The sequence below is a fragment of the Aquarana catesbeiana genome, linkage group LG13, assembly GCF_042186555.1.
Source record: "Aquarana catesbeiana isolate 2022-GZ linkage group LG13, ASM4218655v1, whole genome shotgun sequence".
Classification (NCBI taxonomy): domain Eukaryota; kingdom Metazoa; phylum Chordata; class Amphibia; order Anura; family Ranidae; genus Aquarana; species Aquarana catesbeiana.
The window spans coordinates 209,696,721-209,721,271 of NC_133336.1; the positions used below are offsets into that span (position 1 = coordinate 209,696,721).

Sequence of the window (24,551 nt, forward strand, 5' to 3'; positions counted from 1 at the left end):
GCTGTTCGCAAGTTCGCCGAACAGCGAACAATTTGGGGTGTTCGCGGCAAATTCAAATGCCTCAGAACACCCTTTAAAAGTCTATGGGAGAAATCAAAAGTGCTAATTTTAAAGGCTTATATGCAAGTTATTGTCATAAAAAGTGTTTTGGGACCCGGGTCCTGCCCCAGGGGACATGGATCAATGCAAAAAAAAGTTTTAAAAACTGCCGTTTTTTCAGGAGCAGTTATTTTAATAATGCTTAAAGTCAAACAATAAAAGTGTAATATCCTTTTACATTTCTTACCTGGGGGGTGTCTATAGTATGCCTGTAAAGGGGCGCATGTTTCCCGTGTTTAGAACAGTCTGACAGCAAAATGACATTTCGAAGGAAAAAAAACATTTAAAACTACCCGCGGCTATTGCATTGCCGACAATACACATAGAAGTTCATTGATAAAAACGGCATGGTAATTCCCCACAGGGAAACCCCGAACCAAATTTTTTTTTAAAAATGACGTGGGAGTCCCCCTAAATTCCATACCAGGCCCTTCAGGTCTGGTATGGTTATTAAGGGGAACCCCGGCCAAAATTAAAAAAAAAACGACATGGGGTTCCTCCTAAATTCCACACCAGACCCTTATCCGAGCACGCAACCTGGCAGGCCGCAGGAAAAGAGGGGGGACGAGAGTGCGGCCCCCCCCTCCTGAACCGTACCAGGCCACATGCCCTCAACATTGGGAGGGTGCTTTGGGGTAGCCCCCCAAAACACCTTGTCCCCATGTTGATGAGGACAAGGGCCTCATCCCCACAACCCTGGCCGGTGGTTGTGGGGGTCTGCGGGCGGGGGGCTTATCGGAATCTGGAAACAAGGGGACCCCCAGATCCCGCCCCCCCCTGTGTGAAATGGTAAGGGGGTACTTACCCCTACCATTTCACTAAAAAACTGTCAAAAATGTTAACAATGACAAGAGACAGTTTTTGACAATTCCTTTATTTAAATGCTTCTTCTTTCTTCTATCTTCCTTCATCTTCTTCTGGTTCTTCTGGCTCTTCTGGTTCTTCCTCCGGCGTTCTCGTCCAGCATCTCCTCCGCGGCGTCTTCTATCTTCTTCTCCTCAGGCTGCTCCGCACCCATGGCATGGGGGGAGGCTCCCGCTCTTCTCTTCATCTTCTTCTTTATCCTCTTCTCTTCTTTCTTCTTCTCTTCTTCATTTTCTTCTCCGGGCTGCTCCGCATCCATGCTGGCATGGAGGGAGGCTCCAGCTGTGTGACGGCGACTCCTCGTCTGACGGTTCTTAAATAACGGGGGGCGGGGCCACCGGTGACCCCGCCCCCTCTGACGCATGGGACATAACGGGACTTCCCTGTGGCATTCCCTGTGACGTCACAGGGAAGTCCCGTCAAGTCACCGTGCGTCAGAGGGGGGCGGGGTCACCGGGTGGCCCCGCCCCCTGTTATTTAAGAACCGTCAGACAAGGAGTCGCCGTCACACAGCGGGAGCCTCCCTCCATGCCAGCATGGGTGCGGAGCGGCCTGGAGAAGAAAATGAAGAAGAGAAGAAGAGAAGAAGGAAGAAGAGAAGAGGATGAAGAAGAAGATGAAGAGAAGATCGGGTGCCTCCCCCCATGCCATGGGTTGCGGAGCGGCCCGAGGAGAAGAAGATGCCACGGAGGAGATGCTGGACGAGAACGCAGGAGGAAGAACCAGAAGAGCCAGAAGAACCAGAAGAAGAAGAAGATGAAGGAAGATAGAAGAAAGAAGAGGCATTTAAATAAAGGAATTGTCAAAAACTGTCTCTTGTCATTTTTAACATTTTTGACAGTCTTTTAGTGAAATGGTAGGGGTAAGTACCCCCTTACCATTTCACACAGAGGGGGGGCCGGGATCTGGGGGTCCCCTTGTTAAAGGGGGCTTCCAGATTCCGATAAGCCCCCCGCCCACAGACCCCCACAACCACCGGCCAGGGTTGTGGGGATAGGCCCTTGTCCTCATCAACATGGGGACAAGGTGTTTTGGGGGGCTACCCCAAAGCACCCTCCCAATGTTGAGGGCATGTGGCCTGGTATGGTTCAGGAGGCGGGGCGCACTCTCGTCCCCCCCTCTTTTCCTGCTGCCTGCCAGGTTGCATGCTCGGATAAGGGTCTGGAATGGATTTTGGGGGGGACCCCACGCCGTTTTTTTTTTTTTTTGGCACGGGGTTCCCCTTAAAATCCATACCAGACCTGAAGGGTCTGGTATGGAATTTAGGGGGAACCCCACGTCATTTTTTTTTAAATTTTGGCACGGGGTTCCCCTTAATATCCATACCAGACCTGAAGGGCTTGGTATGGAATTTAGGGGGACTCCCACGTGATTTTTTTTTTTAATTTTGGTTCGGGGTTTCCCTGTGGGGAATTCCCATGCCGTTTTTATCAATGAACTTCTATGTGTATTGTCGGCAATGCAATAGCCGCGGGTAGTTTTAAATGGGTTTTTTCCTTCAAAATGTCATTTTGCTGTCAGACTGTTCTAAACACGGGAAACATGCGCCCCTTTACAGGCATACTATAGACACCTCCCAGGTATGAAATTTAAAGGGATATTACACTTTTATTGTTTGACTTTAAGCATTATTAAAATCACTGCTCCTGAAAAAACGGCAGTTTTTAAAACTTTTTTTTGCATTGATCCATGTCCCCTGGGGCAGGACCCGGGTCCCCAAACACTTTTTATGACAATAACTTGCATATAAGCCTTTAAAATTAGCACTTTTGATTATTCATGTTCGTGTCCCATAGACTTTAACGGTGTTCGCGTGTTCGAGCAAACTTTTTTCCTGTTCGCATGTTCTGGTGCGAACCGAACAGGGGGGTGTTCGGCTCATCCCTAATTGGCAAGCGTACCTAAAAGACCCACACCAAAGAACAAAGAGGACCTCTCATTGCTCCTCATCAGCTGGGATCTCCAACCCCACTATAGAATTGTAGAATTAGGTGTGTCACAGCCAAGTACTTGTGGGCAATCTGCTATCGATACACCAACATCAGATTGTACCAGGCAAATTTCCCTGCCCCAGCTGCTGTACCACAGAAAGAAGTTCCCAGCCATCCACATGCCCAGCGGTTGAATGCTAGCTTGGCAAAATTGCTAGCACTTCAACTGCTACCCTTTCAGTTGGTAGACTCTGCCCCCTTCTGTGAGTTTGTGGAATGTGAATACAAAGTTGCTTATGAATGGCTGAGAACTCCTTAGCACTCATTCTGAATCAATTTTGTCCAATGTGTGAAACATGGTGTCCATATCTCACAGACAGACTGAACTGCTGTTTATTGTATGTACCTTGTTTATATAGTGCTTCCAGCGGGTGCATCTGTTAGTGTATGAAATGGTTTGATTGGACCAGCTTGGCCCAAATCAGCTAGTTAAGGTGAAAGAAAAGCTAGAGATCAGCTTTAAAAGGTTAAAGTGGAGTTCCACCCAAAAGTGGAACTTCCACTCATTGTACTCCTCCCCCCTCCAGTGCCACATTTGGCACCTTTCGGGGGGAGGGGGGGCAACATACCTATCTTTCACAGGTATGGTTTCCCCACTTCCAGGACCCTTAGCATGGATATTGATGTCACGTCTGGGGCTCCTTCCTCCTCCCACGGCGACCGGGCCAGTAGGAGAAAGGAGTGGAGCCTTGAGCATGCGCAGTAGGGTTCCCAGCGTGAAGCCAAAAGACTACACTGCTGGGTTCCCTAACTCGCAATGGAGGCGGATTTAACCCAACAGCTGATGGAAACATCAGCTGCGGTGCCGACATCGCTGGACTCCAGGACAGGCAAGTGTCCAATTATTAAAAGTCAGCAGCTGCAGTATGTGTGTAGTATGTGTGCAGTAAGTGTGTAGTATGTGTGCAGTATGTGTGCAGTATGTGTGCAGTATGTAGTATGTGTGTAGTATGTTTGTAGTATGTGTGCAGTATGTGCAGCTGCTGGCTTTTAATTTTTGCAGCCAAAAAAGCAAGCCAAGCAGGCTTGTAAAGAGGCTTCAATATGGAACTCACAGAGGCATAGATACAAAGCTTATTTATAGAAAAGAGACACAATTCTAATAATGTATGGCTATTAGCCACAATAAAACTTTTATTGTGACAACGTTGTCATGATTTTTTAATATTGGTGAAGGTTTTACTGTTATTGTGGCTAATAGCCATACATTATTGGAATTGTGTCTCCTTTCTATGAATAAACTTTAGATCTATGGCGCTGTGTGTTCCATATTGAGGCCTCCTTACAAGCCTGCTTGACTTGTTTTCTTTTCTTTGCATATTCTATTTGGCTTTGGGAACCCCAAACTACTAAGTTTAGTCGGTAAAATAAATCCCATCTAAACTTTCAGTGTTGATATTTTCCCTATTTTATCATGTAATTTTAAAGGTTAAGTTCACCTTTTCTAGAGAATAGTCTATGCTGTCATGGGCTCCAGTACATATTAAAGGCCTTGCAGCTTTGTAAAACATTTATTATAATTATTGTCCTTCCTGTAGGCCATTTGGATCCCTCCAGAAACCGTGCTGAATACCTTCCAGTTAGTAAACCCCACATCCTGGCTTGTTGCTGGGATGCAAAAACTGTTGGATTTGCTCCTGTAATGCTATTATTCTAATAATTTTCACATCCTAACATAGCAGGATGTGGGGGTTACTAACTGGGAGTTTTTCAGTGAAACCTCTGAGGGGACCCCAATGGCTTATAGACATGACAATAAAGTTCATGAACATTTTATAAAGGTGCACAGTTTTATAATAACTACTGGGACCCCATGACTGCATAGACTATTTTCTGGAAAAGGGGAACTTACCCTGCTACAGAGAAATGGGGGGGGGGGGTAATGTGGTCACATGGTTTACAGTCCACAAAAAAGACATTAGTAGAAATGACACATTCCAAACTGATAAGGAGGATTTGTATGGTAATACAAGAGCAAATCTACCAAAGAGAAAGATAGATCAATAATAGTGGAGAGGAGTGCTATAAATATGTACTGTGTCTATCACTGATAATGGAGTTACATTTGGGATAATTAGTATCAATCATTATTTTATCACATTGTTGTCTGTAAACACAAAGTCCTGTTACCTGTCTGTGTGATCTCATCCAGAACGGCCAATAAATTAGGATGAGGATGACCTTTCTGTAGTGCATAGAGACATTTCCAGAGTCCAATCACAGCTTCTCTTCCCTGATCCCCAATATCTTGTAACAAGGAGTGAGAGAAGGAAGACGGGTCTTTTTCCATTGATCGGTATTTCTGGAAAATAGATCTTATTATTGTTCCATATCTGCAGGTAAAATGTTACTTCAATTTTTTTAGTTAAATATATAAAAATCATTCTGGGTGCTTTGAACACTCCATTCAGAAAAGAAAACATTGTCACCAGGAAGTTATACTGAGTGCTGCTGACACATGCCTGAACTCTGCCTGACTTTTGTGTGCTTTTAGTAATAGGACACTACCAGAGCCGCAGGCAAGAGAGAGACAACAGATCTGATTTGTACTATTAACCATGGCTTCAATCTTTACAACTTTGGCATCCAGTGCAGACATTCCCACTGTCAGCCTGATCTAAAATATCAGTTGGTGTGCAGGGGATGATAGGAATTTAAAATAAAAGAGATTTGTGGAATTTCACACAAGACATTTAAAAAAAATGACTTTGATTGTTTTTCAATAAGTGGTCTAATGAGAACTTTTACGGTTTATCTGTTTAGTGCTCTTCTTGAAGAATATTACTCTGAAGTACAGACTATGAAGCACATGATTAGTTTCCTCCAGTGGTTCTTCAGATGTCTAATGTTTTCACTTTTATACTGCAACTCTAATTCATGTTACTGCTGTTCACTACTCTGAGACCCCCCTGTACATCAGAACTATACCTCTCCAATCTGTAGGGAGGGTGAGCTTTGTTGACTGGAGAGTTCTAGATATGACTCGGCATAGGCTATGCCTGACCTCTGCGGACATACCACTGCTTCCACACAGATCGCAGGGGTACTTGTCTGCAAAGAACAGTTGTTGTAGAGGGACTACATCTGCAGTATAAAAAAATATGAACAGTAAGGCTGTGCATACTTATTTTATTTATTTACAGCATTTAATAGGATGGTCCATCTCTAAAGACAAAGGCATAATGAAATACTTACCTTAGAACGAGGCATCGGCAGCTAATCCCAGTCACCCAGTCACAGCACCGCTGCGAACCTCGGCGTGTCTTCTGGGTTCGCAGCTCCGGCGCTGTGAGTGCCCGGAGCCACAATGTCGTCACTCACACACATCCACATGAGAGACTTCTTTTTGGCAAGGTATGGCAGCGTCCGCTGGACCTTCACAGCACATGCTGACGTCAGCGGCTACATTCAAAGTGAATGTCTCCTAAACCGTACAGATATTATTTTTTTAACAATCAAAAGGTGCTTTATTGTTGTCTTATCGGGTAAACAAAACATACAGATTGACATAAAACAAAACAGAGATTGTTGATCATAGACAGTAGCAGGAAAAATAAAAGGGTATTTCCAGTAACATATATGTAGCGCACTACCCCCTTGGGGGCTACTAAGTTTTAGTTCTTTACCTTTGCCAATCGCTCCACTTCCAATCTCCCATGCACCCACATAACACCAAATAGTCAAAGTTACACTTTAAGTTTCTTTATTTGGGATTAAATACATGGGATCTCCAATGAAGTATATGAGATGTCCCATGAGGCCTCGTATCGTTGCCGGGCAGTTGCTTTAATACTTTCTTGGTTCCTTTCCTTTTTTATGTAATGCAGCACTCCCTGAATCCCACAGGTGAACATCACTCTGAATAATGTCTCCTGTAATGATTTCCCACTGCAGCTTATTGCTTCTTCTTTAAGATATCTGTCTGAGGATTTACTACTCTGAATAGCTCCTCCGCTTAACTCAATATGCTTCCTTAGGGGTATTGGTTCTTTAAGGTCAACACCTACACCACTTTCCTTATGACCCGCATACCAACATCCTTTAGGTACTTGAACATATTAGAAATTGTGGTCCTTGAATTTGCAATATAAGTTACTCTCTCGGCTCCTCTGGGTTTGCACCCCCTTTGCTCTCTCTGCCAATCAACAGTCCATGTTCTACTCACAGAAAGTCGATCACCCAGGTTTTCATCTGCCACTTTGCTCCTACTTCCTCCTTTTCTTGATTGACACCTCCCCGCATGGGAGCATCCGGTGGTTCCTTGTTGACTACATGCTGACTCCTTATCCAGGGCCTAGGCTCTCGGTCCCCCTGGATCCTTTGCTGGCACCAGGGCTCCAGGATCTCTGAACTCCAGAGCCGCTGGGCCTAACTTGTGGACTCTGAATCCTGAACTGAATCTGCGAACCCCTCCCAGAGCATGTGACCCTCTTTTATGTGAGACCTCCCCTTGACCAAAGAGATTAACCATTGGTCAATCCTCTCACATGGGTTTCCTGCCACTCAGGTCTCAGCCCATTCTCTCTCTCCAGCAAAGTCCACCGTGAAGCAGAGAAGGTTTTTCCTGAGCCCAAATGTAGGCAGCCACACCCCCTTCTATTCGGACACTTCCAACCCTGAATTACCATCCTGGCCTAGCAAAGAACACAGGCAAAGACAATTTTACCTGTCTCTATATCCTACTCTATCAAAAAAATACCATAAAGCACCTACCTAACGGTAGAGGGCGCTACATATATAACATACAGAATGCACTGTAACAAAAAGTGAACATATGGCTTGGACATGTAAAGGAAAATTGCAGACAGAAAGGACAGTGCAAGCATGCGGTTTAGGTAGAAGTCCATGGAGCCCATACCTTGTCATATTTCCACTGACACCCTATATTTATATATGTAATTCTGTACATAGGCAAGGCGGTGTCAATCAGTGCTTCCCAGGAGGAGAGGGATAGGGGGAGCTGGTGAGATCCATTTTAGGAGAATCTTTGTTTTGGCATAGAATAGGAGGTAGGAGATCAGTAGCTTTTGGTGATGAGACCGCTGTGCATCATTGTGCACCTCCAGCAGTGCTAATTCTGGGACCACCAGAAGGGACAGCTGTAACCTAAGATTCATTTCACCAAACACTGCTGACCAATAAGATGATGTAACCAGGCAATCCCAGAACATATAGAAAAAAGTCCTCACCCGTGTTTTACATCTAGGGCAGTTGGGGTCCTGGTCTGGGAAAATGTGGTGCAATCTCTGAGGTGTATAATAGATCCTGTGGAGGAATTTTACCTGGATGAGCTTATCCCTAGAAGAGATGACCAATCTAGGACCCTGATCCAGACAGTACTCCCAGCTCTCTTGTCTAAGGATGGTATGTCCCCATGCCAGACATCCCACAACCCATCCATTTTAGGGGTGCCAGTGCCCAGGAGTGCAGCGTATAAAGTCAAGAGAGGCTTGTCTAGTTTACCAGGAGATAGCAGTTCATCAATAGGATCTGCCTGGAGGAGAGGCACCTGAGGAAATTGTGTCCTAGCGGCATGTCGCAACTGTAAGTATCCAAACCGCATCCACTTGGGTAACTTAAATTTAAGAGAGAGGTCAGAAATTGAAAGTAAAGCACCATGAGGCATAACATCACCCACAGTGGCAATGTCATATCTAGCCCACACTTGTGGGTCTGGCAGAGTGCAAAACTGTGGCAGACTGGAGTTTCCCCACAGGGGATGGGCTGGAGACCATTGGTTAGGGCGTATAAACCGTCACCACCCACATAGCCTGTGTTGGACCTGGAACCCCTTGATAAGGCCTCGGGCCTCTGTAGATAGAGTTACATAGATTAGCCAAGGACCCCAACCAACTCGCTTCCAGGCAGGTAGCAGCATTTGATTTGGAGCCCTCAAACCACCACTGGACCATCACCAGCATTGCAGCCCAGTAGTAGATCTGAAAATTGGGCAAGGCCAAGATGGGCCAGAAGCCACAGGGTGGAGCGTGCCAGTCGAGGAGTCATTCCATGCCACAGAAAGGACCCCACACATTTATAAAAATCTTTAAATAAGGAAACAGGGACCCATGTTGGACAATTTCTGAAGTAGTAATTGAACTTAGGCAACATCACCATTTTAAAGGAGATTTATCTGCCCCAACAGATTAAGGGGTGGTTAGTCCAGGAGGAACATTTCCTCCTCAAGGTGGCCATCAGGGGGAGAAGGTTCTCCTCCAGGGAGTTAGTTGGATTTTTTGTCACAATAACACCAAGGTAAAAGAATTTGTCTACCCAGCGTAGAGGGCAGGGGGCGGCAGGTTTGACAGAATTATCATCAATGGAGAACAGAACCGATTTGGACCAGTTTTTGGTAACTTCTCAGGCATAAAAATTATCAAAAATCCACAAAGCAGCAAAACAGTGAGGGTCTAGCATCATTTAGATATATCAATGCATCATCCGCATTCAGGGACATATAAATGATAAAGTGCACACATGTACAACAATACAAACTGTGAAATATAATCAAATGTGCAAACTCTATAATCCATAAACATACATGTGCAAAAGATAAAAGAGTGAACAATACACTGCGGTGTGTGCCGTACACACAGCGCATAAGCCGCAATATAGACGTGCCAGCAAAAACTGTATATATGTCACAAATAAAAGTTCATATCATTCCTTGATGTGCAAAATAATAGTGACTCATTCCAATATTGCAGGTTTTGCAGTGGGGTGCTCAGGTGAAACAAAGGGGGGGGTTGGTGGCTTCTTCTTCGTGCATAGAAACACACACTAGTAAGCAGTGGCCCCTTACCTTAAGGTAATGAAGTAACAGCAAAAAATGGGTAATGGTGATGGCTGAAAATAGGGAGTGGCGCTGTGTTCTAAAGAGGGAGTATTGATATACAATTATCCTACTTTCTAAAGTGACTAGTGCATCAGTGCAACGATTCAATCCCCTCACGAGTGTAAATTAGCAGTGTAATAATAAATTAGTAAAACATTGATACAATAGTGTATACTATGAATGTAAAGTGATAAGTGTTAATTGGTGCAGAAAATATTGTAGACTGTATATAAATACGTTGATACAGTCATGATCCCATATATTGGACAAAAAAAAGAAAAAATCATATAATATAGACACTGATTGCTTTGTGGTGATCCGTCTTCTATAAAATCAACCCACTGTATAAGAATCCAAAGTGACAAGTGCAAAATTATGCTAAATAAATAATGTGGTGTTCAAACCACTGTGCAGTGGTGTGCAAAAATCCTAAACAGACTAAAAATATATATAATATATTCTTGAAATAAATTTTCAGCTGACTATATATCAAGAAAAAGTCCCATATGATGTGCAACAGAAAATGTTCATAAGATGATATAACGTGTCTTCAAACAGAATTCCTTCTTTGTAATAGAAAAAACATGCAGTAATTCTTAACACTCTCCCCTGATGTGATTGCACTCACCGGAGCGTTCTCCCCCTACAGGGGTATGAGCGTGAGATGTTACTTCCCAGATACTGATATCCTTTCGATTCCTCAGGTGCCGATATCCTTCCGATTCCAAATAGCCCAATCTAGGTCATCCGCTCGCAGGGGGCGAGGGAGGTGGGGGGAAGGACTCGCTGTCCCCTATTTCAGTCCAGTTCTCGGCCGGACATCCACTTTAGTGTGTTATATAGGAAATAGAAATAATCCACATAGCGTAACTCCGCTTTGATTATTTTATTTGTAAATAGTGATAAATAGTCCAAGGAGTACGACTGAATAACCAATAAAACTCAAAAGCTGATATCTAAAAATAGGAGAGGGAGCACACAGGCTCTCTTCCTCTCCATGCGATCTGGGAAAGCAGTGCTGCCTAGGACTGCCGCTTGCCTTCCACCAGTCGAGTAACCAAAACCACGATCTCAGGATGTGATGTTGTGCATGCCAAGATAGTCCCGTCTTACACCTTTCGCCATACGGACGTCATCGGTGGCGCCTCCAATTACGTCCGTATGACGAAACGCGTAAGGCGGGACTATCTTGGCACGCACAACGTCACATCCTGAGATAACACCACCTTATTTATTTAGCACAATTTTGCACTTGTCACTTTGGATTCTTATACAGTGTGTTGATTTTATATAAGACAGATCACCACAAAGCAATCAGTGTCTATATTATATGATTTTTTCTGTTTTTTTCAATATATGGGATCATGACTGTATCAACGTATTTATATACAGTCTACAATATTTTCTGCACCAATTAACACTTATCACTTTACATTCATAGTATACACTATTGTATCGATGTTTTACTAATTTATTAGTACACTACTAATTCACATTAATGAGGGGATTGAATCGTTGCACTGATGCACTTGTCACTTTAGAAAGTAGGATATTTGTATATCGATACTCCCTCTTTAGAACACAGCGCCACTCCCTATTTTCTGTTCTCATTCCCCTGGGGTTACACCGAGGTGTTCCCTACTTGCATAGGGGGGCAGCAGTCGTTCAAACACCCTGAAGCGCGGATCTACTCATAAATAAATGGTAATGGCTGTCTCTTCTTATGGTCCTGGGTCAGGATGTATTCTCTAGGGACCCTAGTCCCTCAATAGTTATCGAGGGAATGAGACAAGCGAAGGAAATACCAGATAGTGTAATACTGTTTAAAGTCTCAAAGTTTTATTCAAACATTAAATGGGTACTCACATCAGAAGCAGGATAAAAATAATGTGTCTCCAACGAGCGGCGAGCTCATAAGCCAATGTCAGTAACGAGTGCCTGTCCCATCCCTACACGTGACATCACACAACAAGTGACTTCATCAGGGTTTCTATGGACGAAGAAGAAGCCACCAACCCCCCCTTTGTTTCACCTGAGCACCCCACTGCGATACCTGCAATATTGGAATGAGTCACTATTTTGCACATCAAGGAATGATATGAACTTTTATTTGTGACATATATAGTTTTTGCTGGCACGTCTATATTGCAGCTTATGCGCTGTGTGTACGGCACACACCGCAGTGTATTGTTCACTCTTTTATCTTTTGCACATGTATGTTAATGGATTATAGAGTTTGCACATGTGATTATATTTCACAGTTTGTATTGTTGCATATATATTTTGTGCATGTTTAATTGCTTGTAATGTTATCCTTGCACTGTGCACTTTATCATTTATATGTATTTATCATGCCATACCACTACCTTTTATGTAATGATTTACAGCCAGTTCTAGGACTGACCCACTTGTAATGTGAGAGCTCCACTTACTTATTTGCAGTCTCTCACTACCCGTAGCAATATATTATTTATTCTGGGACTGTCCGAACTTTACTATTTATCTTTTATTGGGTTAGCGCAGCACCACCTCCCTTACTACACCTTTTTGATTATTTGGGTTGAGGCATACCCTTTCCGGTGCAGGCAGCTTTTCCATTTTGTTCTATTCTCCTTACATGATAGCGCAGGAATAATCATTCGTCATTTTCGCATACAGGGACAGCCTCTCTTTCAGCTTTCCCAGCCGAAGGCCCAGGACATCAAAATGGCCAGGGATTCCAGAGCTAGAGCAGACAAACTGGGGAGAGAGAAATATATTCCCCCTAGCCCAGGATTTAAAGGAGTCCCACAGCACAGGTGGAGAGGCAGCGTCCTGGTTATCTGTCCAGTAGTTACAAATAGAAGCAGTTAGCAGTTCCTGTAGGCGCTCATCATTCGCCCAAAATCTGGATAGTCTCCAAAGTCGGGATTCAGGGGGGTGGTCAGGGCAAGGGAGAGACACAGGGGGGCATGATCAGAGATACCCTTGGGAAGCACAGACATACCCCAGACAAAACCTGGTCTATTCTAGACAGGATCTTATACTGTGCGTGGCAGAGTGGCAAGTGAATTCTCTCAAATTTGGGTGCATGTGTCTCCATACATCCATGAGGGCAAAAGGTATCAGCCCACTGCCGAAGGTCAGGAGAGTCATGAGCCGAAGTATGCAATCTATCCATAGCAGATGAAGGGACCATATTGAAATTACCCATAAGATATACCGCATCAGTATCAAACTGTATCACAAGTTGCATAATAAGCTGTAGAACCTGAACTGAGGCCGGAGGTGGAACATAGATCCCCATTGGCACCACAGTCTTGTCATGTATATGGGCATGCATAATTACATATCTACCAGCCGTGTTGACTTCAATAAGCCTAAATGGCAATGTTTTTCTAACCAGGATGCTGACCACGTGAGCATAGGTGGAGTATGTGGTGTGGTAGTGGAGGCCCACCCATCATTTTTGTAAGGCAGATCGTTTTAGATCTCTGGAGATGTGTCTCCTGGAGGATAAAAATACGTGGGTTATGCTTTTGGAGGAACTGGAACACCAGGGACCATTTAACAGCGGAGTTCAGGCCCCGGACAGTCCAGGAAATCACAGTGAATTGAGACTTCGGAAGTGTGGAAAGATAAAACAGGGTGAAACACCAGCTCACAAGGGCAGCAGCCCAGTCACTGAATTATGAGAGGCAAATATATAGCACACATTGCACAGCATTACATACCCAAAGCCAAGAGGCATTCTAATGTCAGTTCCATATACATAAAAACAGAATGAAGCACCTTTTAAAAACAGAAAACAAAAAAAACTCAGAACAAAAACATTCCAACCCTCCCCCTCTCTGCATCCCCCACCCCAACCAAGGAATGCTTGTACCCTTAAACATATTACACCCAATGAGAGGAGGCATGGACCAGTGGGTGTAGTCAGTGGAGTTAGTCTGTCAACTTGGAGGAAATGATAACTCCACTTTAGAAGGTTCGTAGCAATAAGAAAATACAATGAAGGGCTTCTCCTGCATTTATAAGGAGAAGAAAAGATAAAAGAGCAAAACAAAATAGAAAAAATGAAACCGTTGATGGGAAAGTTTCATCCAGGAGAACAAGATACCTTCTGAGGAAATAGGAAGTATGGATGTGCAGCCAGAATAAGTGTCCCAATTCTAAACAAAGTGTCAGAAACCATGAATCAGACCAAGACAGAAGTATAGTTAAATCACACTTGTTTAATAATAATAATAAAAGTAAATAGAACAAATGTAGTCAAAGTTCGCTAACCGGAAAGGATAGTCAGACAAGCCAGGAAGTCAGGAAGCCAGGGATCAGTGTAGTGGAACAGCAAGCAGGATCCTGAACCAGAAGGGATGTCAGCCAAGCAAATCTTTAACAGGCACACAGGAGAGAGTCTCTGTGATGTTGACCAGGCGAAGGCAGAGAATATCTGGGCTGATGGCTTAAGTAAGCAGGACTGACGAGCAGGATATAATCAACAGGTGAGTCACTGTGGAAGGCCTCACTGTACCTCCTGGCTGCTTGGTAGTCATAGATGTTGAAACCTTATATTCATCAATCCCACATGAACTGGGTATGGAGATTATTGCAAAATTCCTGAATAAAAGAGGACCCAATTTTGCAAGCCTTAATAGCTTTGTACTACAGCTACTCTCCCACATCCTTACAAAGAATGTCTTTTCCTTTGACGGATCCCACTTCCTCCAGGTACAGGGGGTCGCTATGGGCACCTATTGTGCGCCCTCATATGCGAACCTGTACCTTGTGGGGTGGGAACGAGACCTATTTGCTGGTGATGGGCACTCAGACCTTTTTTCCTATGTGCTGCGGTGGTTCCGCTACATAGATGACATTTTGTTACTGTGGGCGTGACCAACAACAGCATTTAATGAATTTATGGCCTTTCTAAGTCACAATGACTATAATTTGAAATTCACTATGCAATCTAGTCTTACCACTATTGCATATTTTGATATCACTATTAACATCACTATGGATGGCCTGATCAGTAAATTATATAGAAAACCCACTGCGGGTAACACAATTTTACACGCGCTAAGTACACACCCCCAGCCCCTCATTCAAGGTATTGCCTTTGGCCAATACTTGCACCTTAAACGCAACTGCTCGAGTGATCTTGATTTAAAACAGGAGGCAGACAGTCTATACGAACGGCTCTTGGCCAGAGGATACAGCAAAACCAGCCTTAAAAAGGCTTTTAAAAAGGCTGTAGCTAAACCTAGGAATACCATTCTCTTTTCAAAACCCACACAAACAGATTCCAACGTAACAAGGTTCATAACCACTTACTCTGACCAACATCATATAATACGGTCGGTAATTCAAAGACACTGGCACATTTCGCTGGCAGATCCTATCCTAGCCAAATATATAGGACCAAAACCTGAAATCACCTATCAATGAACAGGATCTGTCAAAGATCGGTTGGTACGTAGCAATTATTGCAAAACCAATAATGTAACCCAAGATCCACCTGGTTTATTTCATGTGGGTTGTGTGATTTCTGTGACTTATTATTGGTGGGACCCTCTGTTCCCCACCCTAATGGCCGTACCCATGTTTTACGACACCACATCACTTACCAAAACTAAAGAAGAGATTTATATTATTTTCTGCAAATGTGGAGCTTTCTACGTTGGCAAAACCATCAGGCCATTTTGGAGGAGGATCAAAGACCACGTTTACTATGCTACTAGTGGTCTTCTTAACACCACTATGGGCTATCATATAGCCTTTAAACATAAATACAACCCCATGGTGTTTAAATTCGCTGCTCTTGATGTCATTCATGAAGACCCCCAAGGAGGTAATTTTGATAAAAGAGTACTCCAACGAGAAACTCAATAGATACATAGATTACGGGCCACTATGCATCCAGGTTTGAATGACACAATAAGTTTTAGACCTTTTCTGTAATATTACATCATTAATATGTAGTTCATTTCTACAGATTGGAGATGTCCGTGACATGCCTTTCCCCTCCTTTTTGTTTCCCCATGACATTGCGTTTCATCCGACAATTTTTTTGTATAGTATATACAACATATATATACGACAGTATATACATAGTCAACAAATAAAAGACCCTACAAATGGGCTATTGGGGTACCAGATGATATATAGTTAGTATGGATACTTTTTTATTTGTACTCTTAGCCATTTTGTAAACAATGGTAATATATTTTGTAATTGATTTGTATCTGTAAATGTTCATATGTATATCTGTTTTGTTTTTATTTAGCCTGTGTTGCCCACTCAGGGAACCTAAGGGTGACACAATGTGGTATCAATCCATATTAGGTGGCGATATTCAATTCATGAATTTTATGTCTCCCTGTATTTTTCTATAGAGGCATTCACAGCAGTGATATCCTCTATTTTTTTCCCACAGTTATTGCAAGTCTGCTCTGGTTAGCTACTTTTCTTCATGGGGACGCTCATGAATGCGGACCTATTGGAGTTCTATTTACCAGTTTGCCTACAAACCCCATAATTCACTCACTCACATTCACTCATTGTCGTTTATCCTGCATATGCACACAATGAGCGAAGATATGCTCACTGTGCCGCCTACGGTGTTTAAAGTATCTTTTTTCTGTTTGTGTGCAGTGCCTGGTCTGCACATGCGCACAACAAGCGGAGTCCCGCTCGCTGCCTACAATACCCACAACCCCTGTCTTAGTACGCCTGACACGATTACATCACATGACGCTGTCTCGGCGATTTGCTGAGACACTGCCGGTTAATATAAATAACCCTCATTTCTACACGGGCTTTGTGTGCAGCACCCGGCTGTCTCCCAGGGGCACGTCTGCTTACCTTATCCTCCATTTAAGTGCTATCTACCACTCTCTTTGTGCGAGCAATTTGGCTGTTACCAACGGTCTCTATAATATATACAGTGGGGATGGAAAGTATTTAGACCCCCTTAAATTTTTCACTCTTTGTTATATTGCAGCCATTTGCTAAAATCATTTAAGTTCTTTTTTTCCTCATTAATGTACACACAGCACCCCATATTGACAGAAAAACACAGAATTGTTGACACGTTTGCAGATTTATTAAAAAAGAAAAACTGAAATGTCACATGGTCCTAAGTATTCAGACCCTTTGCTGTGACACTCATATATATAACTCAGGTGCTGTCCATTTCTTCTGATCATCCTTGAGATGGTTCTACACCTTCATTTGAGTCCAGCTGTGTTTGATTATAGTGATTGGACTTGATTAGGAAAGCCACACACCTGTCTATATAAGACCTTTCAGCTCACAGTGCATGTCAGAGCAAATGAGAATCATGAGGTCAAAGGAACTGCCTAAAGAGCTCAAAGAGAGAATTGTGGCAAGGAAAAGATCTGGCCAAGGTTATAAAAAATTTTCTGCTGCACTTAAGGTTCCTAAGAGCACAGTGGCCTCCATAATCCTTAAATGGAAGACGTTTGGGACAACCAGAACCCTTTCTAGAGCTGGCCGTCCGGCCAAACTGAGCTATCGGGGAGAAGAGCCTTGGTGAGAGAGGTAAAGAAGAACCGAAGATCACTATGTCTGAGCTCCAGAGATGCAGTCGGGAGAAAGTTATAGAAAGTCAACCATCACTGCAGCCCTCCACCAGTCGGGGCTTTATGGCAGAGTGGCCCGACGAAAGCCTCTCCTCAGTGCAAGACACATGAAAGCCCCCATGGAGTTTGCTAAAAAAGCAACAGAAGGACTCCAAGATGGTGAGAAATAAGTTTTCCTGGTCCCATGAGACCAAGATAGAACTTTTTGAACTTAATTCTAAGCGGTATGTGTGGAGAACACCAGGCACTGCTCATTACCTGTCCAATACAGTCCCAACAGTGAAGCATGGTGGTGGCAGCATCATGCTGTGGGGGTGTTTTTCAGCTGGAAAAAAAAGAAAAAAGAAATAACCGCGCTAAATATTGATGAAATATGTGAAGTGATTTTGAAAACTTCCGTTAGAAAATACATATGTGTATGAAAAACATTAAAAAATAATAAATAAAAAATTAATGAAAAAAATGCATAAGTCCATACATATATCTATGAAACAAAAGTTACTGTCCATATGTAATGGATGGAAATCATATGTAAAGTGATTATCCAAAGTAAGTCCAAAGGAGACCCTTGAGTAAACACAACCAAACTCAGTGGTAAGGATGAAAGAGACCCCGCATACAGTGATCTGCCACCACACAAATATTGCGAATACCACAAGGCAAGCAAAAAACAGCCTGTATCTCGTCCTGGTATTGAAAATCCAGATGGTGTGCTTAGACTGCATGCAGCATGGCTGGCAGGATATATTAAGGACTCCAGACTTCCATCTCACAGGCATGTAAATAAAAAGAAACTGGCCATAGTGTAATACTGGCAAAATGATTTCAATGAAAGAAGGTAGAAGACTTACATAAGTACATCAAAAACAGCAAAAGAGAAACCCTTAAGTGAACACATCCAAACTCAGCAATGAAAATGAGAGAGACACCACACTCAGTGATCCGCCACCATACAAATATTGCGCTTACCGCAAGGCAAGAAAAAACAGCCTGTATACCATCCTGGTATGAGAAATCCAGCTGGCATGCTTAGACTCCTTACAACATGGCTCAAAGGATATGGCAAGGACCTCAGATAAACGTCTCACAGGCCTTACTGTCCTACATCCATGATTCAAAATGTATCTATTGCTTCAGTTTTTCAGCTGCAGGGACAGGACGACTGGTTGCAATCAAGGGAAAGATGAATGCGGCCAAGTACAGGGATATCCTGGATGAAAACCTTCTCCAGAGTGCTCAGGACCTCAGACTGGGACAAAGGTTTACCTTTCAACAGGACAATGACCCTAAGCACACAGCTAAAATAACAAAGGAGTGGCTTCACAACAACTCTGTGACTGTTCTTGAATGGCCCAGCCAGAGCCCCGACTTAAACCCAATTGAGCATCTCTGGAGAGACCTAAAAATGGCTGTCCACCAATGTTTACCATCCAACCTGACAGAACTGGAGAGGATCTGCAAGGAAGAATGGCAGAGGATCCCCAAATCCAGGTGTGAAAAACTTGTTGCATCTTTCCCAAAAAGACTCATGGCTGTATTAGATCAAATGGGTACTAAATACTGAGCAAAGGGTCTGAATACTTAGGACCATGTGATATTTCAGTTTTTCTTTTTAATAAATCTGCAAAAATGTCAACAATTCTGTGTTTTTCTGTCAATATGGGGTGCTGTGTGTACATTAATGAGGAAAAAAATGAACTTACATGATTTTAGCAAATGGCTGCAATATAACAAAGAATAAAAAATTTAAGGGGGTCTGAATACTTTCCTTCCCCACTGTATACGCTCCTTCATACCCTTTGTTTATAGGCTCTGTTGGTTCCCTACACGTTTGGAGTGAAGGTTTCTATTTGCCCCTATTCAAACACTTGAAAACCACTTACTAGTAGGTATTCCAATTTCCATATATTCTTACTTTCATATATTCCTTTTTACTGGCATATTTGTTAGAACCCATTGCATTATATCTGCTTTTTCACAGTTTATAATTTTGAAAATTCTCCACCTATCTGGGCTGTATACATAGAAAATGTATTCCAATCTATGGTACCTTCCATTTTGTCTGTCCCCTGTGGGCCTCCCCTGACTGGCCCAACATATGCTTTTTAAGATAACATGTTCTAGGTTTGTGCAATAGCACAAACAAGGGGATTATTAGAGGGGAGGTTGGGACTTTATATGAAGCATGTACCAGCCATTTCTGGGGGCTCCCTTCCCTCTCTTTCTTACATTTCTCCTTACATGCCTACATACCTTCACTTTTATCCACCTTTCTCTAGACCTTCCTCGGTTCCTGTGCCTGCCCTGGTCGGCGTTCGTTGGGGGGTCACCTGGATGGCTCATGGGGCCCCGCCGCTGCACCACCACTATACAGTCTCTCAGTGAGTATTCCCATACAGTAACTTTGGGGGCTCGTTTACCACGCCCCCCCATTACCAATGTCTCTTGTCCTATTGCATCATGTAATTACCCCAATATATTTTCAGATACCACACGGGCTCGCTCCTGACGAGTGGCATGGAAGCCATGAAACGCGTTGAGCCAACATATGCCGTGTTTAAACTGTCTATCCAGTCCTCATCAACTATATCTTTTCCAACCCCCCCCCCACAGGTCTAGTGAGGCCTTAGGTCCAGCAGATATTACTGGTTTTTACCCTACTTCACCCTACCTTGAAATCTTGATGTACTAGGGAATTTATTCCAGGTGGTATCTTGAGTTACCATTATTTAATTTTTTACCCTGTTCATCTTTCTATTAATTGTATGAACAATATTATCATGAATGTTTATTATATGACATTATGTACCTACCCGTTTTATCTTGTATGCATTTTGCGATTGTAACGTATGTGCTCTGGTATTATGTCAATAAATTCCTCTATGTTCATCTTATTACCTGCTTGCTGGTACATGCTTCATATAAAGTCCCAACCTCCCCTCTAATAATCCCTTTGTTTGTGCTATAGATTTGGGATGGAAACACTTGACCTTACCAGGTCTTGGTTTCATTTAAAGTCCCTAGGGATGGAAATGGGTGACCTTACCAGGCCATGATTTCCTCAAAGTCCCTAATACCAAAACCCCCTTCTCTTGTATTTATGCATAGGGATGGAAGCTTGTGCCTTGCTCTATGTGCAAAACCTTTTACCTTCCCTGCCCCTAATGACCTTAGTGACACCTCCCCTGTGTTTTATTCTTCAGTATTCTCATTCTACCAAGCCCATCCATAATATCCCTTGTTATTATATTGTTTACTTTCCTTCCAACCCTGTCACCCTTCCCACATCCCTGATGGGGCTGTGTTGTTGGTGGTGTAGTTCGGCGTGACCGCCTTGTTGCCTGGTCCTTGTCCCCCTCGGGAGCCGCGACGCGCCTTGCGGGTCTCCTCCCTCCCCCGGGCCTTCCCCCTGGGGGGGGTGGACACTTGACCAATGCGCGTCGACGTCACGCAATATGCTGTGCGTGCAGCCTCCCCTGTGCAGCACCATCACGCGCAGCGTTCATCCCACCTCGTGGGCCAATGGGGAGGTTCTTCCGCGCCATCTTGCCGGCTGTGTCCGACTTGCGGTGCTCCTCCCTCCGCCACACGGCGTGACGTTGGTGGGCGGCACTCGCGGCGGCGTTATCTGGATGCTCTCCAGGGTGGCACGGGCATTCGAGGTTCTCCACACAGGCGATCACACACTTCTGGAATTTCCTCTCCCAGGACCTCACCACTGTCAGGTACACTCACTACCTTTCCCACCTTGGTTACTACACTTAGTTGATTTGGTTTCTCCACCTCACTTCACTCCATCACGTTTTTTCTCTTCCCTATCTCCCACACTCTCCATCACTCCACCCCATTTCTGGGGGCTCCCTTCCCTCTCTTTCTTACATTTCTCCTTACATGCCTACATACCTTCACTTTTATCCACCTTTCTCTAGACCTTCCTCGGTTCCTGTGCCTGCCCTGGTCGGCGTTCGTTGCCGTCTCCGCGGGGCTCCCCACCTCGGCTTCCGGTGGGGGTCACCTGGATGGCTCATGGGGCCCCGCCGCTGCACCGCCACTATACAGTCTCTCAGTGAGTATTCCCATACAGTAACTTTGGGGGCTCGTTTACCACGCCCCCCCATTACCAATGTCTCTTGTCCTATTGCATCATGTAATTACCCCAATATATTTTCAGATACCACACGGGCTCGCTCCTGACGAGTGGCATGGAAGCCACGAAACGCGTTGAGCCAACATATGCAGTGTTTAAACTGTCTATCCAGTCCTCATCAACTATATCTTTTCCAACCCCCCCCCCACAGGTCTAGTGAGGCCTTAGGTCCAGCAGATATTACTGGTTTTTACCCTACTTCACCCTACCTTGAAATCTTGATGTACTAGGGAATTTATTCCAGGTGGTATCTTGAGTTACCATTATTTAATTTTTTACCCTGTTCATCTTTCTATTAATTGTATGAACAATATTATCATGAATGTTTATTATATGACATTATGTACCTACCCGTTTTATCTTGTATGCATTTTGCGATTGTAACGTATGTGCTCTGGTATTATGTCAATAAATTCCTCTATGTTCATCTTATTACCTGCTTGCTGGTACATGCTTCATATAAAGTCCCAACCTCCCCTCTAATAATCCCCTTGTTTGTGCTATAGATTTGGGATGGAAACACTTGACCTTACCAGGTCTTGGTTTCATTTAAAGTCCCTAGGGATGGAAATGGGTGACCTTACCAGGCCATGATTTCCTCAAAGTCCCTAATACCAAAACCCCCTTCTCTTGTATTTGTGCAATAGCTTTGATTTTAATGGCAATGTATCTCATTTCAGATAGTGAGATTCGTTCTCTTATTTGTAACGTTTCTGAACCTTGGTCGTGTCCTGAAGAAGCCTAACGGCGAAACGCGTAGACGCACAAGGGCTCACTGTACAAACTGTAGTTTATGCATGTGTACTATGCTTTTTATTCCTCTTTGAACATTATGTCTATATCTTGTAGTTTTTTCAATAAATGCAACGATTAAATATTTTTGTCATCTCCCCATTGTTTCCTGGCCTAAAAAGTCAGATTTTTGGTAGTTCCTCCAGTAGTACCTTTTTTCTTCACTGTGGAGAGATAGGAGCTCGCAATTAACTGACATCTGGGCAGCCAGCTCAGAGAAGGAAGGGCTGAGTCCAGACATGACAGTACCCCCTCCTCAACAACCCCTCCCCCTCGCAGGACCACCAGGCTTGAGGGGAAAACATCTATGGAAATCATGGAGGAGGACAGGGTTCTTCCGGACTGTACTCTTTCCAATACACCAGGTACTTGTGCGCCCACGGAACCTATGGAAGTCAACAATGGACTGTACTTTATACTCAAGGTTCTCATCCTGTACAAGGTGAGGATGTGGCACCAAGGTGGTAAAGCAGTTGCAGACCAAAGCTTTTAATAAAGGAGACATGGAATACATTTGAGATACGCATATTAGAAGGAAGGGCTAAAGCGTAAGCCACTGGGTTATAGAATACAGAAAGGCACAATAAACCAAGGGGGCAACTTCAGAGAGGGAACACGGAGTCTGAGGTTGTGAGATGACAGCCAGACCCTGTCCTCAACCTGATAGGAAGGTGCAGACTGCCATCTGCAGTCAGAATGGAGTCTGTACCTATAATTGGCATTTCACAGATCCTCCTCTAATGCAGGAATGCTCTGCGGAACAAATGAGTCAGGCAACATGGAAGATTGGAAGCCATAGTTCATCATAAATGGGGACAATCTGGAAGCAGAATTCAAGGCACTGTTGTGAGCAAACTCTGCCCAAGGTAAAAGGTCTGACCAGTTATGATGGTCAGAAATATAGCAACATAGGAACTGCTCCAAGGACTGGTTGGCTCATTCTGTGGCCCCATTAGACTGCTGGTGAAAGCAAGCTGAATTCCCAACTGTGCACAAAAGGCTCACCAGAACTGGGACACAAACTGACTACCCCTATCCGAGACGATCACCTTGGGTAGCCCATGTAAGCAAAAGATCTCCTGAGCAAAAATGGAAGCCAGTTCCTTAGATGTGGGCAACTTCTTAAGTTGAATACAATGAGACATTTTCGAGAACTGGTCAACTGCAACAAGAGTAGATTCATCCCAGGGTGACCAGCAGCCTTGAGAGAATGGTAAGTCTGGAGCATGGCAGTACGGAGACTTACAAGGTTTCTCAGGAGGAGCATGGACCTGAGCAGCAAGAATTTTGTCACCCAAAGGAGAAGTGAGACTGGTGTGAACCGTAGCCAGAATATGATCAGGAGGAATCGCAGGAACCGGAACCGACTCCATCTTGGAAGTGGAGGAAAATTGTTGCGACAAAGCGTCAGCCCTTACATTCTTAGTACCGGTAAGAATGAGACAATGTAATTGAAAACTTGACAAGAAAAGAGCCCATCGCGCCCTTCTGGGATAGAGGTGTTTAGCCTCAGACAAGAATGGGAGACTTATGGTCAGTAAGAATGAGAACTGGCACAGTGGTACCTTCGAGGATGTCTCCATTCTTTCAGGGATAAAATGATCGGCAACAGCCCTCTGTCTCCAATCTCATAATTGCATTCTGTAGGTGACAATTTCTTGGAAAAGTAGCCACGAGGATGCATAGTGAGGAGGTATGACGTTGAAAACAGAAGGTTGCCAACTCCAGTCTCAGAAGCACCAACCTCAAGAATAAAGGGTAACATAGGATCAGGATGTGACAACACAGGAGCAGAAACTAAGGCAGCCTTGAGACTCGCAAAGGCCTTAATGGACTCCGGAGACCAACTCTGGGTTACCATCCTTTCTTGTCATATCAGTCAGGGGCTTGACCAGAGATGAAAAGTTATGAATAAACTTCTGATAATAATTGGCAAAGCCAAGAAAGGTTTGGAGCCAAATGGTACAGCAGGCTTCCACAAGTACTCCTTAAAGGAAGGTCTCTCGGAGTCTGGAGTCAATAAGAATGGCAAACAAGATCAACCTCTCCAGCTCAGTGGGTATGTCTTGGTCTGCTATCTCATCTTTGAGGTTATCCGAAAGACCATGAGAAAAAGCAGCCACTAGGACCTCATTGTTCCATGCAACCTCTGCTGCTAGAGTACGGAATTTAATGGTGTAATTGGCAACAGTTCTCGTACCCTGTTTGATGGACATGAGGCTTTTGGCAGCAGAAGTGGAGCA

The 24,551-nt window shown here is 43.9% G+C and overlaps 1 protein-coding gene across 1 annotated transcript in view; it reads right to left on the minus strand.

Annotated features, from left to right (window-relative positions):
- LOC141116660 (NACHT, LRR and PYD domains-containing protein 12-like) overlaps positions 1 to 24,551 on the minus strand; it is a 213,073-nt gene that overhangs the window by 172,687 nt on the left and 15,835 nt on the right. Inside the window, exon 3 of the mRNA XM_073609053.1 lies at positions 5,085 to 5,256. Within this exon, the coding sequence (XP_073465154.1) occupies positions 5,085 to 5,256 (172 nt within the window). The remainder of the gene's footprint in view (positions 1 to 5,084; positions 5,257 to 24,551) is intronic.